This window comes from Strix uralensis, chromosome 7 (genome assembly GCF_047716275.1).
Source record: "Strix uralensis isolate ZFMK-TIS-50842 chromosome 7, bStrUra1, whole genome shotgun sequence".
Classification (NCBI taxonomy): Eukaryota; Metazoa; Chordata; class Aves; order Strigiformes; family Strigidae; genus Strix; species Strix uralensis.
This window is the reverse complement of record NC_133978.1, coordinates 5,116,762-5,135,474: the sequence shown is the minus strand read 5'-3', so window position 1 is coordinate 5,135,474 and position 18,713 is coordinate 5,116,762. Positions and strand designations below refer to the sequence as shown.

General features: G+C 53.9%; 1 protein-coding gene across 2 annotated transcripts in view; it reads right to left on the bottom strand.

The window, feature by feature from the left end:
- UNC5B (unc-5 netrin receptor B) overlaps positions 1–6,666 on the bottom strand; it is a 56,241-nt gene extending 49,575 nt beyond the window's left edge. For both annotated transcript variants that reach the window (XM_074874224.1, XM_074874225.1), the window contains exon 1: positions 6,503–6,666. In XM_074874224.1, coding sequence (XP_074730325.1) covers positions 6,503–6,593 — 91 coding nt within the window. In that variant the 5' untranslated portion in view covers positions 6,594–6,666. The remainder of the gene's footprint in view (positions 1–6,502) is intronic.
- Positions 6,667–18,713: the final 12,047 nt, after the last annotated feature.

Below are 18,713 nucleotides of genomic sequence, written 5' to 3'. Positions count from 1 at the left end.
GCCTCTCCTCCTGCGGTGGCCTCCACACAAGAGAAAGGCAGATGGATCTAATACGCATTAAACATCTCCAAATGAGATTTGCCACGCTCTTTCAAAGGGAAACAATCCCTCAGCTTTTGCACTCGGCATAGGCTTGTGAAGGAGGGAAGCCGGGGGGCAGTAAAGGTTACTCATGGGACCTTTATGGAAACCATACCAGCAGGACCCCCCGGAAGCAAGAGAGATACTGGGATCTGACTTTTGTGTCTGGCTTGATGAGGGGTTTGTACCGATTAGGCGGACAGCCCACGTTTGCAGCCCCAGGTATTCGGGCAGGGAAGGCATCATTTGTGGTGCAAACAAGCCCCTTCTCTTCTCCTAGCTTTTATGGGAATAAACGAGGGAGAGAAACAAGGACAGCTGTGCTATATGCGTGTACATATGTGTATTATCAGCTGCTGCTGATCAAACTTGAGGGGCAAAGGCATGGAGGTGGAGAAGGTGACCCCCAAAGATGTTCTGCAAATCTATATATGTCGTCTTCTTTACCTGAAGGGCCTTACTCCCCAAAAAAAAGGGACAGCCCAGACCCTAAATGCATGCAGAGAAAAGCTTCAGAGTCTGAGGCTAGAGCCCTGCTCAGTTTGCTTCTTGTGTATCTGAGTATATTACTTTTTAATAACTGTCTCAACTTGTGTCCTCCATCTCCCAGGGTAAAAAAAAAACCAACAAAAAAACAAACAAAGCCAGCACTGCCTTTAACTTAAACAACGAGCAAAGTTAAAGGGGAAAAACTGGCTCAAAACATTTGCTTTTTAGATCCTGGGGGACTACATCAGCCCCATCCATCCAGACCGAGCCCTGTATGTCAGGCAATGGGATGCGCCTCCTGATAAATATTTCCCCTGGCACAAATCCAGCTCCAGGAGGAAGTCTTATCTCATGGTGACAGCCCAGTTTTGGGACTCCTGTGCCACCGCCACGTGTGGCCCACAGCCTGCCATCTCCATGCACGTGCTCCAGGTGGCTCCGCAGCCACCCCCAGGGCTCAAGACCTGGTAATTCCTCCTCCTCACAGAAGGAGTACGGTCAGCAATGTGTTAGCTGGAAAGGGGGTATTTCCCAGCACCTAAATGAATGAGTCCTTGGCCATCAATCCCCACTGGAAAGGGGCTGAAGCAGGAAGAGGGAAGACACAGTGGCCTCCATGGATGCTCCAGACAGGCAGGCAGGCAAGGCAAGGGACCCACCAGAGCCTGGGCCCATGGGCTGAATAAAGATGGGAAGCAGGGCCCACACCAAAGATGAAAACACTTTCTTCCCCTTGAGCTGCAGGACACCCTGCCTGCTGCTGAGCATCGTGGTGGCACGTGGCTCGCTTGGTTTGCATTGTTTTTTCCCCTTCTCCACCTGAATTTCTCCCTGGAGCCCAACACTGAGAAACACAGAGCCAAGCTTGTCATCACAGTCCCTTTACCACATTTAATCTAAGGCACGGGCCCAACCACCAAGGGTTTGGGCTAAGGCTTGCAGCTTCAGCACCCACCAAGCCTCACTGGATAGCAGCGCCTGGACCCCCAGGCTGGGGATGAGGACTAAGACCCACCACCCCGAGCATTTCACTACAAACCTAAGCCAGATAGAACACACCCATGTGGGTCCAGGGGAGCTCAATGCAACGGGGAACAGCCCCCCCCAAAAGCTGAGGTGAACCAGCAGGTCTGGGAGAAGCCACCAAAGGCAGCAGGGAGCAGAGAAGACCTGAGCAGGGCCATGCCGGGGAGGGACTCGCAGGAGATTAAAGGCAGCATGCAGGACACGCTGGAGCAAGCCCTGTGCTAAATAATTCCTGCTTCCCTTCCCTCGTTTTCCAGCGTGGCTTTGCCCAGCCTTTCCCAGCCTGGCTTGCGTTTGATCTCGGGGCTTGCTCTGCCTTCCCCTTGCCTTCAAGCAGCCGATGCAACCCAGAGGTGCTTTGCTATGATCCACCAAGCTGCCTCAGCCCCATCAAAAAAGAAAAGGCAGCCCCTACGTGAAAAAGCAAATAGAAAAGGGAAAAAAAAAAAAAATCCCCTAAAAAATCCAAACTCAGCAAACATGTGGCTGCTACCAGCCCAGCCTGGCGGTTGGGGAGGAGAGGGGATGGGGAACGGGCTCCGGAGGAGGAGACGGCAGCTCTTCCCCTCTGCCGAGAAGCAGGTCCGGGGCTGCCAGCCCAGTGCATTCCTGCGCCGTGAGTCAGGCCTCCGAAAAACCAGGAGGCTTCAAAAATAATACTCTGTGCAGCCAGGATGCTTTGCTTGCTTTCTGGCTCCCCAGCCTCCCCCGTGCACGCAGCCCCTGTTTTTAGCACTTTTCTCCCCAACGGGACCAAAACTGATTTAAACCAAAACCCAGCTGGGACCCTCAAGAACAACATCACCCGCCGTGCCGGGACCCCAGCGAAGCTGAAAGGAAACCCACGTTCCAAAACTGCCGTGACAGTAAAAATTCAAGCATCAGCCAAGCCTACAGAGCTGCAGGGACAGTGAGCTGGAGGATTTAGGGAGTGTTAGGGAGGGTGCTGCATTCAGCTAGGGGCCTGCAGGCCCCCACCAAGAGAGGTCCCTTGGAGGGTGGGTGTGAAACCAGACATCAGAGCAGCTTTATGGGGCCTTCTGCCTCTCCAGAGTCAAAGCTCTGCATTTCCCAGCCCTAGCGCAACCCCACTGCAGGTCATCCAGGATTTTTTCCAGTGCCCCAGCCTGATGTGAGGAGCCATATCACTCAAAAGCTACTGGTTCGCCACTCCTGGGGCACCACAAAGGCTCTGGTTTGGGGGGAAAGCATCTCGCACAACATTTCCTTTAGGTCCTGAGCTCTGGCAGAGCCAGGGAAGGACCACCTGAGCTCCCTTCACCTCAGGATGAACAGCAGGAGGAATGACTCTTCATGCCACCAGACACAGGACCCCCCACACACCTTGCCCCCAGCATCCAAAGGGCCAGGGCTGTGTCAGCTTGGTGCCACCGCGCTCTGACTCACGAGCAGGGGTGGCTTGCACAATACAACTGATTACAGCAAATTACAGCTTTGCATATTAAGGAAAACCAAAATCAGAGGCAGTGGGCCTGAAAATGCCACGGTGGGGCTGACGGCAGCCAGCGAGCAGCTCAGGCATCTCTTGCACCCATATTAATCTCCCCACTTCCCAAGGCGAGACATGTGGGTGGGATGGCAGGAGGGGGCTGAGGGAACGGGCTAGTGATTTATGCCCCCTCCCCCTTGCTCCGGCAAATGTTTTCCCTCGCATTAGCATCGCTAAAGCCGGGAGGATATAAGTGAATAGGAAACAGCAGGAACCTGTGGCTTTACAGCACCAACATCTGCTGTAATGAACTCCTCGCTGACTCCATACAGCCCCTTCCGTCCTCACCTCGCAGCCCAGCGCTTCCTGCTGCCTCCCTGGCACCAGCCTGCGAGCCTGGCTTTTGCTGAGCAAAGCCCAGCTCACAGACTCTCTGGATAACCTACAGGGCTGTCAGACTGATCCCACCAGCCCCAAACACACTGGGAGGGAGAAAGCCACAGGGCTGAGGACTTGAAAGCGCTGCTGCTGCTAGAAATGGAAGCAAAACCAAGCTCCTTGCATCATCTTGGCTTAACTGACCCAAAATACAGATTATTTTTTTTTAGTCCTGTATGGCTAGAACAGGGATGGAAAGGGAGCCAGCATGCACAGCACCAGAAGGGCCCATGGGACCTTACACAGGAGAGGAGATAAAGGACACAGCTGGACTCCCCGAGCCGCTTACTGGGTCAGCAGTATTGCACTTTTGATTTCTAAACAGAGAAAATGCAATCTGGATTTCTCCCCTCCTCCCCAACTACCACTTCAAAGATTCTGCCTTCTTTAAAGTAGTATTTTTCCATTTCTCTCCTTTTTTCATTGTTTCATTATTTCATTCTGCCACTGTCATGCACAGAGAGCACCCGCTTCTAAGAGGGAGAGAGGGGGCTCCATAACCAGGGAGCTGAAGGAGAAGGAGACAAAAAGCCAGAGCAGATCCATCCACACACCGCTGTCCTCAAGCAAGCAAACCTCCACCTCTGGTGAGGGTAGGTTTTGCTGATGAGCAACAGGTCCTGGAGCCTCTCTCCCCCGGCCATCTGCTCACAATGGCAGCAGCAGGCAGGCAGCCTCCTGCCACCGATGCGCAGGAGCCCCCGACCCATGCCAGTGGAGGACAGCAGTGCCGATGTCCCCCTCCCTCCCTCCTCAGGTGTTTTCCTGATGGTGGTACAGCAGAAGGATGGAAGGACAGTCCTTCACGAGGACGGCAGCGTCACGCTGCCTGCAAACACACTTGTCAAGCTAAGCCCCCCTCTGGATTTTGGCAGCCCTTCTGCAACCTCTGTGCAGCCCACCTTACGGGGAAAGCCCCTCAAACAAGCTCAAAATCCTCACACCAAGTTGTTTTCCTATCGAGAGCAGCACACTCAAGCAGAAGGAACCATGGTGAGCGGCCCCGCAGGCAAAGCCCCAGGACCGGGAAGGGGGGACGCGGGTGGGAGCTGGGGTTCCCCCAGCAGCACTGGAGAGCAGAGCAGCAGTGCTGGGGTTGAGTGGACCGACTGCTTCTGGGTTTCAAACCCCAATACATTCTCTGTTATTAAAAGCGCAAATTATTTTCTGGGTGATGTCTCTCCCTCCCTCCTTAAAACCAGGCAAAGATGGGAAAGGGAGCCGATGATCACCGGGGCTAATCAGCCATCTCGGCTCCCTCCTCTGTATCATCACATGCAATCTCTACCCTACACTCCTGGAGAAACACTAATTATAGCTCTACAGCTAAAAACTTTATACCCGTTTACATATGCCAGATTTAACAGTGTGCCTTTAGAAAGCTCCCCAGACTCAAACTGATCCAGCTTGGTCAGGTTTAACTTGTTTTTAGCTTCTTCATTCCCTCCCTCCTGCCCAATTTCAACCCCTGCGTGAACTTGGTGCATGCAAAAATAAAGAGCTCGGCACGGGACAGAGCGAGGCACGGGGGTCCTGCACCACCAACCCCGCCGACATTCCCCCCACCCCAGCATCCCCAGGCTGCTTGGCCACAGCTAAACCCTGACCCACAGCAGCCTGGCTAATCCAGCCTTCCCAACCCCCTGCCATCCACAGCATCCCACGCCGTGCCGAGCCTCCGGGCCCCTCGCTGCTCACTCCCACGGCGTGGGACCCTCCGGCACACGCCATGCGGGACACCGGTTGTCAGCTCTCAAAGCTCGCCCTTTCCAGCAAGGGAGAGTTTCTTCTGGCTGGAGGATGCTGCGGCAGCAACGTCAAGGCCACTGAATAAGTCAATAGTGCCATTTCTGTTTTCCATTTGCTGAAACACACTAGATCTCTGTGTGGCGGAGGCGGAAAAAATATTAATCTAATTAAATTCCCTCCCCAAAATTCCTCGTCACCTTCATTACGCTTCAGAAGAAAAGGCTTGGTTCATTTTCCTAGAAAATCAGCTTATCGGGAGACGCTTTTAACTACTAACAAGACCGATCCGTGCTGCTCGCAGCTTCGCGACGCGTCCTCAAACCCTTGCCACAAGCTGCGGGAAGCGAGCGATGGGCTCTCCTCCCGAGATCCCACGGCGATGACGACCTTGCCCATCACCGGGACCCCAACGGTTACGGTTATAGTCTCTTCCAACCTCTAAAAGCCATCAAACTTTATAAGGCTCCACTTCTGAGCTCTAAACTCGAGAACATCTTTTTATACCTGGAGGATCAACACCGGCACCTTTGCTTTGCCACCGCCGGAGGATGACAAAGGACAAAGTCCTGAGATGCTAAGGATGTTCCTGAGTTGCGGGGAGGGTGGGGGGGGTGTGGAAATATAGCAGAAAGGCTGAATTTGATCACAGGAGTCCTAACGAGAGAGGGCAGCAGGAGAGACGCGCCTCTGTTTATTGTCTGTGGCAGGGATTACCAACGGAAGGGCTGGATTTAAGTGCATCTCAATCACAAGATTGGGTTGCGCACAGGAAACTTTGAAGAGCCATAGGAAAAGACCACTTAGCTGCCCGGCCATCAATAGCTCGGTTTATAAAAAGGCAGATAAAAAAAATCCAGGCTCAAGAATTACTTACTTGAGCCGCTGGGGAATCACAGCCGGCGACACTGCAAATGGGGCTGGGTTTGTTTTGCTTTTCCCGAGGAAAAAAAAGAATCGAAAAAATAAAAAATAGAAGCAGGCGGCAGCGGCAGGGCGGGCGGGGAGCGGCGCTGCCAGCCCGCATCCCCCGGAGCATCCCCCGGAGCGGAGGGCGGCTCAGCGCTCCCCTGCACACCCCTCAACCTCTATATTAAAGAAAAATAATAATAAAAAAATGCCCTAAGGATGGAAACCCGCTCAATCTGCCCCTAAAAAAGGGGTAAACCGCAGTGAACTTTTTTTTGGGGGTGGGGGGGAGGCAGACGGGGATGCTGCCCACCGCCCCCCGCCCCGAAAAACTTCTGCCCTCCTCCCCGGCTCCCCCCTTACCTGCGGCGGCCAGCGCCCGGCGGAGCAGCAGCGTGAGGAAGAGGAGGATGAGGAGGAGGGCGACGGGGCGGCGGGGACCGGGCGGCGGCATGGCGGCAGGGGCCGGGAGCGGAGCGGAGCGGAGCGGAGCGGCACGGCGCTGCCTGCCCGCCCGCCTCGCCACACTGCCGGGCTGCCCGGCGCCGAGCGGGGCGGGCGGGGCCGGGGGGGGGGGGGGGGGGGGGGGGGGGGCTGGGAGGGGCGGGGCTAGAAGGGGCGGGACCAGGAGCCCCCGCCCCCCCCGCTTGCCATGAGCTGCTCCCGGCCTCAGCGCCCCCCCCCCCATCATCATCGTCGTCATCATCATCATCCCGTGCGGCCGGGAGGGGGGGGAGGAGGGGGTAGGACGCCCGGCGGGGAGAGGGGCTGCGAGGCGGGGATGGAAAAAACGTCGTTAAATTCGCACCGCCGGGGCCGGCTCTGCAGTGGGGACGTGCGGGCACACGGGGGAGCCCCGCAACGCGCTCGGCGACGGTGTCGTGTCCGTCTGTGTCCCCCCGCGGGCACCGGCCCCCAGGGAAACGCCGTGCCCACCCCCCCGGGGAGAATCACGCGTGAAAAACACCCGAACGCGTGACGCAACGTGTCCTGTGGCTGATGGACTGTTACCCCCCACCCCCGTCCCCAAGAACCGGTATTGAAACCCAGGCTGCAGAATACACCCGCAGGAGCATAAAGCCACCCAGGCACACGCACACAAAATAATTAAAAAAATAAAATTCACACACTGGGGGAAGGTATCCTGCAACCACACCTCAATAGCTGTACATCTCCCTTCTTGTAAAGGATTGAAAATAAACTTAGAGGTTTGCAAACTCACAGAATTGTCTAGGTTGGGTAAGACCTTGAAGATCCTCCAGTCCAACCATGAACCTCACACTGACCATTCTCAACTCCACCAGATCCCTCAGCGCTGGGTCAACCCAACTCTTAAACCCCTCCAGGGATGGGGACTCCACCCCTGCCCTGGGCAGCCCATTCCAACGCCCAACAACCCCTTCTGGAAAGAAATACTTCCTAAGAGCCAGCCTAAACCTTCCCTGGCGCAACTTGAGGCCATTACTCTGAGTGGTGAGTCTCCCCTCAGGCTGGGTCTAAAGCCCATTCTGCCTCTGTGCTCACCGGAGTGGGGTGAGAGGAGACAACCCCAAGTTCAGCGAAGTTGCATTACACTGGAGCAGCACTGCATCTCGTGCAAGGAGGCCTGCAAACCACTGTGTGACAGCGAGAAGTGGAGAAGGGGCTGCCATTGCTGCCTATAAATGGTTAAAATAGCATGGGAATTGCTAACTACTTTTAATTGCTGGCAGCTGCTCAGTTCCTCCCGGGTAGGGCAGTGGGGGCGAAGAAACCCTGGCAGGCAGGCAGTAATTACCGCCTGTGCCTCACCGCCAGCCCGGTGGAACCAGGGCTGTGGGTTTGGCACTGGATCTCTCCAAGCCCAATGTGCTGCTCCAGCCACGGGTTTGCTCCTCAGCCTGAGCTCGGTTGTCGCCTCGGGAGGGCTAGTGCAAACCCTGATGGGATGGAGAAGCTGGGGGGACGGCTTCTGCTGTTGAATCGGGGTGCTGCGTGCAGAGCAGGGGGTTATGCCTGGGGGCGCAGCAAAGCCAGGGGTGGCCTTTGTGCTTGGGATGGGCCTTCTGGGCATCACCCAAAATGGAAAATCCACCTTTGGAAACCTTTCAGAGCCGTCATGAGCTCTCCCTGCTGCCCAGCTGCCTTCTCCCACCTTCGCAGAGCACCCTCTCAGTCCTGTGGGTACCCCAGTCAGACCCCAAAACGGGGGCTGCTTGAGCCACCTGCACGTTGCCAGTGATACAGCTGCCTTGCGTGCTACCTCGAGCATCCCACACTCGGCTGCACTTCAGCCTGTATTTACAGAGCAGTGGGACGTGCCGGAAAAGGCTTAAGAGCGAAAAGAAATCTGATTTCCAGTGGCTGTCAAGGGGGTGAAGCTGTAAGAGAAGAGTCTGGCTCGGCAGCGAGGGGGAGGGATGCACCTGATGCAAACCCAGTGCTGCTGGCATTGGAGAGGGGCTGGGAGTGAGAGGTCTGGGAAAATAAACCAGCAAAAAAGGCAGTTTTCCAGCCGGCTCAGGCCACATGTGCAGTTTGTGGCAGCGTAACGCAAGGGCGCAGTGGCACTTGGCTCTGGCCCCACGTGCACCCCCAGAGCCGGGGCACTTGCACCGGAGCTCAGTAACCGTTTGTGCAAGAGAGGGCTCCATGCCTGGGCGGGTGTTTCTTCTTTTATTAAAAAACGACGATAACACTCAGGCCAGTGTGTAAAGCACTTTGAGGGGCTCTGAAGAATGGCTCGGTACCAGTGTGGGTATTGGTCTGAATGAGTGGAGGAGCCAGCGGGCGTTCAGAGAGCCTGCTTTTGGAAGCGGAGTGCGCCTTTTGTATGGGTTCTTTTGTAGAAGTGAGTGAGAACGTGTGGGTTAAATCGGGTGGCATTTAAGTCATTGTCTGGTATTCAAAATATGAATTAAAGCAATGCAAATTAATGGTTAGCCTACCACTATTTTGCAATTTTAGAAAAATATGACATGACAAACTATCATTAAGGCAAAGGGCTGTTTTTCCTCCCAGGTGTTTACGTATTACCCCTCGTTTTCCTCTAATGGCCTGGCATGCACATGTCGATCAAACCCCCAGCGCAGCGGGACCGCTCCCAGCGGCCGTTCGGGAGGTGCAATGAGTTGCACAGGACTCAGCCGCCCAGCCACACCAGGCCCAGAGGGACAGTGGGTGATGGGGCTGGATGAAGCCAAGAGAAAGCGGGCAGCACGTGGGAAAGGGTCCGTACCACCCGGTTTGGATATGGCTCAGGAGAGGGGCAGCATCAGAGGGGATGCCTGGTTTTTGGCATTCTGCATGGGACATGGGGAGGGACTGCTCCCACTCGGGGATGTGGGAGAACCAGCAGCCCACACCCCACCGCTGACATGCACAGCATCTGAGCAGGGACCCTCCCACCTCGCCGGGGCATGTCTCAGGTCGGCATTTGGGTCTCTAGCATAGCGGGGAGGGGGGGTGCATTAAAGCGTTAAAAAAAGATTGCAATCAGATGAATAATAAACAGAGGAAACTCCCAAAGCATAATCAGGAGGTGAGACAAAGACTCGCTTGTTCAGACTTCGAGGTCACGGCGCCCTTCAGCCGTGATCGCCTTGTCACGGGAGGGGTGGGTATCCTTTCCCACCCAAACTTTAGAGGCAGTCTGGACCTTAGGTGGGCCGAAATGTCCTCTGTAAGTGCCTTTTTCTTTCGGACGGTGACCATGCTCCTCACTGAATATCTCAGCTATCTGGGGTAAGGCTGGGCTTGGTTGCACTGAGATGTCAAGATACGTTTATGATACAAAGAATTTTCTACTGGGGGTGAAAGGATAATTTTTTTTTTTTTTAAAGAGCATTTTCTTTAAAGCCCCCACATGGTATTTGCAGCCGTGGTTGGCTGGAAGGGCCGCAGGCAGCTAAGCACGGGGGTAGCCAGAGGTGCTTATCTATTTGGGGGTTCATAGGTCTTCAAGTCAATTTGCATAACATTATCCATAACTATGCTATCGGGCCAAACAGTCCCGCCAACCTAATTAGGCATTAGTAAGAAGAGAGCGTCTGAAGACGTGCAGACAGGAGAAGAAGAGGAGATACGCAGCAAAGCTACAGATAACGTAGGGCTGAGATACTGGGAAGGGCTTCCCCAGCAAGGAAAAGCTATGGCTGTACAGTTTTACTTTCCCTGAGATGCTGCAGCCCGGACACCCTGGCATTGGCTCCCCACCAGCTCGCCCGCACCAGCAGGGACCAAATGTGGAAAATTGCATGTTTCCAGCTCATGGAAAGCAGCCGCCGCTGAAATCTGCTGGTCCCGCCGCCACAGGAGGCTCGTTCGGCCCCTGCCACATCTCCTCTTCCACAAATAGCCTCTTCCCTCCTCCGGGAATCCAGCCAGGCTGAAATCACCCTGCTTTTTTTAAAGGGGGGATTTTTCTAGCGAGCTTGTTGTTACCAAGAGAGCCCCGGCACGAAGTAAATACTGAGTTTAGCAGTGGTTTGGGTTTTTTTTCCCCTGCTACTGACAATTTCCTTGTTTGCGTGCTTTGGGTGCACGGGAGGAGGCTGTGGGAATTGCCGCTGACGGACCTGCTTCAAGGATGATGTTTACTGCCATGGAGAAGTCCCAGCTGCTGCCTGTAAAGGACGGGGAATTTGTTTCTCTCTGTAACGCGGCGAAAGCTAGGGCAAAAAAAGGGCTGGAGGAGCAGAGAGCAGGTTTTCCTGCAAAACAGGCAGACCAGCGTATTTTGCTGGGTAGATTGTTGCTGGTGGGCACCTGGATGGAGCCAGCTTGTCCTCTCAGTTCGACATTAGCCAGCCTCTGTGCACAGCTCTGTGGGGATGCTCAGAGGCAGCAATGTACTCGGGGCTTGACACACCGTCAAAACCTGAATGAAGGGCTTTCTCAGAAATGTCCACCCCCGTCAGCATCTCCCATACTCTTTGAAGGTGACTGTCCCTTCCTTCCTCTGCTCTGTGGGCTCCCCCACCCTGCATTGGGAAAAGTGTCCTTTGGTCCCCAGGTTACCCCTTTTAGCTTGGGCCAGGGAGGTGAAGGCAAGGGACTGTCCTGCCCCTTGCCTCCCAACGGGATGGCTGTACATCGTATATCCCATGCTTGGGCTGACAGGGGCTCATGAAGGAGCCAAGCAAGGAGCAGGAGAAGAGGTAACATCTTCCTGGAAGCTGACGATGGAGAAGACCCACTGGATGAGTGAGAGGTGATACATGCCCAGCACCTGCTTGGAGGGAGACATCCCTGCTGGGGAGATGACCACCAAGGGCAGAACATCCCCAAGAAGACTACCAAGACCATGAAGCACCATATACATTTCCCTAAATCCTCGAGCCCATGGGATACCTGGTGTGATGGCTCTGCACCAGACAATGAGGCACAAGGTGAGATCCCTGGGCCCCTGCTCCAGCTCCCTCCCAAACCCTGTTCGTGATGGAGGAGAAGAAAGTCAGGGTCTCCATGGAAGCGCTGGGGGGGAGGAGGTGTTTGTGGTTCAGTGGCTCCCAAGTCCTTTCTGCTTTGCAGAGCTTTACGAGTGACACTGGCGTGTGATTCGATTAGGGAAAGCACTTCACTTTCTACTGACTCCAGAGCCTCCACAGCTTCAGCTTGAGATGCGATAGAAGTCCTGCTCGATGCAGCGAGAGGCTGACCCCTCCTTGTCCTCCCCATCCCCCCCTCAGGCCCTCGTGCCACCTCTCTCCTCCACCCTGTTTGATGCTTCACGGCATGTCTGACCCACAGTGGGACAGAGGTGAGAGCTGCTCCCCTGGGGCCAGGAAGGTTAGGAGATAAGTAATTCCCAAGGTGACCATAACCTGTGTTATGAACCCTTCCCCTTGCGAGGGGCTGGGTTGGGTGGCTGGGGAAAGGTCCACATGTGCACACAGACTCAGCAGGCAGGAGCCAGTGCCCAAAACCACCAGGAGATGCCCTGGGGATTTTCACTGAGGCCACAGTTTGCTCCAGAGGGAGCCTGTCAGCATCTGGACCAGCACCAGCAGTGCCTCATGAGCATCTCTCCCACGCCTATAAAAGAAGAGAGCAGGAGAGAAGTGGAGATAAACACAGCCATGAAGCAGAGCAGAGACCTTTCCAGCTCCATCCTCTACACGATGCCAGGCTGGGCTGGCACAGGAGTGGGAAATTGCCAGGAGGTATGAATGAGGGGGAAGCGAAAGAAAAGCTGTAGCGGGCCAGTATAAAAGCACCAGTGCCGTGGAGCAGGTGCAGAGGCAGTGATAATTCCCCATTTCTTCCAACAGAGGAACTAGGAGTGTCCAAATCGAGTTATCGGGCAGCAGATTTAAGGACAAACAAAAGACAGTGCTTTTTCCACGCCACCCATGATTAAATTATGGAACTCATTGCCACAGGGTGCTATGGAGACCTACAGCCTAAATGGGCCCCAGAAAGCATTTAGGCAAACTCTAGGGGCACACAGGTCTGTCAAGGTCTGTTAAACATGATGGAGCAGCCACCTCAGGGAGTTTCTAAGCTTGGGGCTGCCGGGAGCACGAGTGGGACAAAGGGCTTGGCAGACCTGCCATCCCCTGCCAGCAATCTGGACCAGCACAGCGAGGGAGATAAAGAGATAGGTAGTGTGTCTCATCACCTAAATAAACTGTTCCCCAAATCCTCTTGAGGGCAAGGAGGACATTATTGGACCTCAGAAGTGCCCGGGATGATGCTACAGGATAGGCAGAGAGAGGCGGGGACACACACCGGGCTTTACATCCACATCCCAGTGTGCAGGGTGGCACCCAGCCCTGGGCATTGCAAAGCTGCATTGAGGTGGCACAAGCAGCGCTGGAGAGCAAAGCAGCAGTGAAACAAGTGTCTCTCTGTCCCGTCTTGGGACCAACACACAGCTCTGCCTCATGGCTGAACCGAGCCAGGCTCAGAAACCACAGACTGGCTGCCCCTGCTTGCCTGCCCCTTCTCCAGAGCAGATGCTGGGGGTGATTAATGACCACCTCAGCGAGGTGCCAGATCCCATCCCTGCCAAGTTACTGGGCAGGCTGCTCTGGGGAGATAGGGCAGGTGGGGGGGCAAGCTGGCTGGCCAGGGCCATGTCAAACTTTAGGACCAGGGTGTGCTCAAACCAAGCACTGGAGCGAATCATACAGCTCCCCAGGAAGAGTCCTCACCCATAAGAAAAAACAGTGCCTGGGCTGACAGAGCATGGCCATGATCCCTGTTAAATCCTTCTTGTTAAGATACTGGCCAGCTGGTTTCCTGCATCTGCGTACACAGTGGTGTTTGAAAGGCACCCTCACATTTACAGCATTGGTTAGCTCGCATTATCTTCCATCTCCAACACAAATATTACACAACCGACTGTATACTGAACAGACTAAGCTCAGTTTTCCCTCTTCTGCAGGCAAAACTATATCTGACGCTACAAAGGGGGAAGAAGCTGCTGTTTGCAGCCAGGGGCCAACATGCTGCCCTTCCTCCTGCTTTGGGTGAGCATTCCTACACCTGGGTTTTAAGGAACCCATCTCATTTCCTTTTGCAGACCAGTGTTATCCGTTCCAAAACCCCAGTAAGAGTGCAAACCCAATAAGAGTGCAAGCAGAAAAACCTCTGGGACTGGGGGGAACCCCCCCAAACTCCTCCAGGATCCCTTGCCAGGGATTTTTGCCTGCGGCTGCTTTCACAGCTGACTCGGTGAGTTACAGTAGGCAGAGCCCCGCTGTTTCTGCAGCTTCAGGCAGAGATGCTCTTGCTCAGAAGGGAGAAAAAACATCCCCCCCTCCCTGTAAAGACACCACGTGCCAGATCCGCCTGCCGTAGACATGGCACCGGCTCCTTGCTCTCCATCCAGCATGTCAGCTCAATAATTTATCGCCCAGGAGGTGCAATAACTATCCATAATTCACGAGCAATAATGTTCTACAAGTTAGAACTGGCAATTTGGCTCCCTGGACCATGCGCTGTCTTCCCGGGCCTGCCTTGTGCCACGTCCAAGGTCTCATTTCTTCTTGCCAAAAGGCATGAAGGTAGCAGCCACCTCCAGGTTGATACATCCGTGGGGACATCCTAGAAGTGCCAGGTTTTGGAGCTGTGTCCATCTGTCCCTGCTCTTCAGGTTTCCAAGGGCTTCTTCACCTGCCGGTCTCAAAATTATGAAGAAACCTTGGGGTTTGGTCTGAAAGGTTGATAAAAACTACAGCTTGTGGGACTCTGTATTACTGGAGCAATAGATGGAGGTGCTTGGAAGGAGCAAGACAAGGTACATCCCTGATGCAGAGACCTAGCATCCCCAGCAGCTCATTGTAGCAGTGCCTGGTGTTCATTGGTGACCCTGCCTGCAGTGAAAGGATTTCTGTCAGCACAGGAACCCTGCGCCATGGGAGCATGCAGCTCCCAGAGATGCCACAGAGCAAGATTTACAGCAGTATCTTAACATCCGAGGCTGATAAACAGCTCAAAAACATGAGATCCAAGTGATGATTTGGGTTTGGGAGCGGTGGCAGAAAGGGCTGAGGGAGGTTGCCGCAATGGCTTAGCCCCCAGGAGATAATACAGGAGCATCATGGTATCAGCCTCCGAGACGCAGGGAAGAGAAGCAGCTTCAGGGAGAAGTCTGAAACATGAACCACCAAGTTCTCAGATTAGAAAAACACCTCTTGCTCTGCAAACTCTGTTAGTCAGACGTAAAACATGGTGAAGCAGAGCATGCTGGAGCTCCTTCGCTCCCGGGGGAGATGTTTATTAACTCGTCAAAATATAACGTCTGTTGTTGCCAGCAAAAACTAGAACAGGAAAAAAAAAAAAAAAGAGGAAATAGAAAAGGGGGAGGAAAAATAAAAATCACACATGAAAAGAATTATTTGCTTCCCTGTGCTTGGCTGGAGATGCTTGGTCTATGGAGCATACCTGAGCCTGGACCACGGCAGGAGCTCCGGTAGCATCATCCCGGTGTGGCAGGAGGAGATCCCAGGGAAGAGGCTGTTGCCGCACCTGACTGCGACTCACGTGCTGTTTGCAGGAGCCACTCCCCGACCTTCGTGTAATTGGGACAGTTGGCATACCTGGCCTGACATAAATTAAAGCTTCTAAAATAAATAAGGTGATAGCTGGAAATGAGATACCAAATTAATGTTGAAATAGCACGGGGCCGCGCTGCTGCAGTCATTACATCCTGGTGACACTCCATAACAAGAAACGGGAGAACAGCCACCCAGCTGCAGCAATTATTTTAATCGTATTTGTTTAAGTGCTACAGATCAGGGACTAACTTTCTTCACCAGGTATTTGCTGTTGCTTTGCTCACCTTGAAATGGAGAGCAAGCGCCCAGGGGATTAACTGGGGAGCTCATACCATTACTCTGGTTTTGGCCAAGCGCATCCCTCTGAAATGATGCCTCATCGCTCCCGATAACCATGATCGTTGCACGTCACAGGCAGCATTATCAGTTTATTATTATAAGCCCAAGTGGCTTTGATGGGGTGAAGCTGGCCTTGATTCAGCCAGGTCATCCGGGATTTTTTTTCCAGCCTGTATTTCAGGACCAGGACCTCAGCTGCTAGGTGTCCCTGGGTTTGCAGGAGACCGAGGGTGGATGATGCTCTTCCAGGTGGGAAGGCAAGAAGCGAAATCCCCACACAATGAGGGTGGCCATTACAGACCAGGGTTGTGGTGCTTTCTGTGCTCACTGTAGGGCTTTCCCAGCTGTTTCAGCCTCCGGTACCATCAATATGTACTTTAAGCAACAATTTACACTTAAAAATTACCCCCTCCTGTGCAAGTGCCACTGTACAAAACAGCAGATGGTGTTTGAACACTGCAAAACAAAAAATATATCTTTAAAAAAAAGATATATGAGAGTCTTCTTGGTGCTACGCAGATGCCTCAGGGTCTCGATTTGCAGCTTTGTGTGGGGGAATAAAAGATGGCAAGTGCTGTGACATAATATCAGTGGCAGGAAAACAGTCTTCCTGATGGGGCCTCAGAAACTGTGGCATGGGCACAACCCAAAAGGACCACGCAGGAGAGGCTCCCTGCCCAGCAGCACCAACAGCCCCCAGGGGCCACCATGCCTGTCCAGCTGGGGATGGGACAGGGAGCAGAGCAGGCTTTTTCCTCTGTTTTTCCCTCCCCACTCATGCTCATCCTGCTTCTTCGATAAAATGTTGTTGATGGAGAGGCAGGATGGGGTGGGAGATGCGTAAATCATCTGGCTCTGGTTCAGTTTGGGGCTGCTGGGGAGAAGCCAGTCCTGATGGGATGATGACCCTTCACAGGTACCAGCCCCAGGAAGGAGCTGCAGCGGGAGGTCCTGTCCCAGAAAGGCACACGTGTTACAACAACACTGGTTTCGTACATGAATCATCAAAAGTGCTCCTTAAAAATACCCTCCTGATTGCAAATCTTTCCCCTCTCTCCCCATCCTGGAAACAAAACCCCACTGAACACCCATGTGTCTGGATGATGCTCCCTCCATGTGAAAAAAAGCTTTTTCTTAGAGGTTTAATTAATAAAAAAGCTTGAATGCTGCTAATTTCCAAAATAAACAAGCAAATCTTTGGAGCAGCAAACGCAAAGGGCCCCCGAGGCGCCTTCTAAATGTCACCAAAAAGCATTAGTCCTAACGTGTACCCAGCTGCTGCTGCCTCTCGGCCCCTACTCTGGGCACAGGGGAGATTGGGAAGTTTAGTTTTGGTAGGAGCAAAGAAAAACCCCAAACTCGGGCCCCCTCACGGTTGCTTTGAAGCCAACAGGCTCTGCAACAGGAGAAAAAAAAAAGAAAAAGTCGGGTTCGGCTTCACTCCTAGCAACGACATTTTGACAGCTTCTATTTCGGGGATGGCTTTATTGTTTTCCCTCTGGTCCTCAATTAATGCCTTACCTCAAAATAGCTACGAGCCAGCAGGACTCTTCTAGACTTACCAGACTGTGAGCTGCACTGAGCTTCCCCCATGTTGTAATTGCTCATGGCTTGGGCTCACTGTCCCCAGCTGGACCCCAAGCCTCCAGTTACTCTCCCTCTCCCTTGAACGAGGACAGACTCCCTGCTGAAGCCAGGTGCTGATGCTTAAAGGTCAACCTGGAGGAGAAAGCAGCTTGCAAACTCGTTTTCCATCGATCTGAGGGTGCTGTGCCCGAGCACACTGAGGCCAGGATCAGGTCAAGCGGCTGGGAAGCAGCTATAGCCGGTGCACAGGAGAGCCGCAGGCTGGGGATGCTCCAAGGGCTATAGGAAGGAAGATGTAGCTGGGGCTGACCTTTATGTCCTGTGCTTGCTCTCAGAGCTGGGAAAGGTTTGGCACGTATTAGCCTCAAGGATTTTCCCTGTGGCGCTGGTTTAGCCAGACAGCCCTGTGCAATGGGATGCGCTGAGCCTCGCACTGGGGTATCGCCCTCCTCCCTGGGGCAGCAGACCCCAAATCCCCTCGGGATCCCTGCTCCCCTTGTCACAGAATAAACTTATGAACACCCCTCTCAAGGTTATCCAACATTGGTTAAAGATTTAAGAAAAGCACTGTACAATGTATACAGCTCCTCCTGAAATATTCATCCCCTGACATCAATGTTTCATCAATTTTCTATCATATATCACCCTTGACACCAGTTTCAATCATGGTGGTGCAGATTGTGAAAAATAGATATGTTTACAGAACCGCCCGCCTTCCGTTTCCTCTTTTCCCACATAATTTAGTATCAATTAGCCTGTGCAGATATCACCTTCCCCTCTGCTCCGGGTGAGCCAGCCATGCCCCCAGCTTTCCTCTGGGAGCGGGTGAGCTGGGGGGCAGCCGGAGGCGAGCGGCGGGCAATCCGGACCAAGCACGGGGAGCCTCTTCGCCGTGAGGAGCTCAGCACTGTCGGACCCACCCCGCAGCAGAGGAGCCTTACCAAAGGCTCTGGCTTAAAATTTATCCGCAGGAGCCTGCATGCTCCCATTGCAGGATGCTGGCTGCCCTTTCCCCTGCTCTCCCGGGAGCCCCATTTTTCACGCGGTGGCTGCACTCCTGGGCACGTACCGGACACCGGGTCCTGCAGCAGCGAGGCACCCTGGCACCAGCTCCCCGAGGGACCCCAACACAGGGCAGCAAGGCACGCAACAGGGTGCATGGGCTCACACCCTCCCAGGCTGCAATGGGGATGCCTCACCTCCATTTTGAGCCCACAGAGGAAAGCCAGGCACTGCTGCTGCCCGTGCCGATGGCCGAGCAAGCACGGCTGTGCGCAGCAGCGCGTAAGCCCAGAGTCCATTAGCAGTTTGTGCTGCTCGCCCAGAAATCCCAGCCTGGGCCTTTGATCTTTCCAAGGAATAGATTTCAGATTTGACCCCACTGATGGCACAGGTAGAAAGGCCTTCTAGCCTTTTTTTTTTCCTTCTTTTCCTTTTTAATTCCCATAAATTGTTTAACCTGTGTTAAGTGCCTGCCTGTGCCTCTCCTGGCCCTGCTAAACGATGGACAGGCTCCTTCAATCTGCCCGTCAGTCCTTGCCCAGCTTCCGTGGCAAATGGGGGGGGGGAAGTGCTCTCTTGCCGCAGTCATCTTTTGAACCGCAACATTTCAGCACGGCTAATGAAGTTAAGGGAGACCTTTCCTCTCCCTCAGTCTGAGCCAG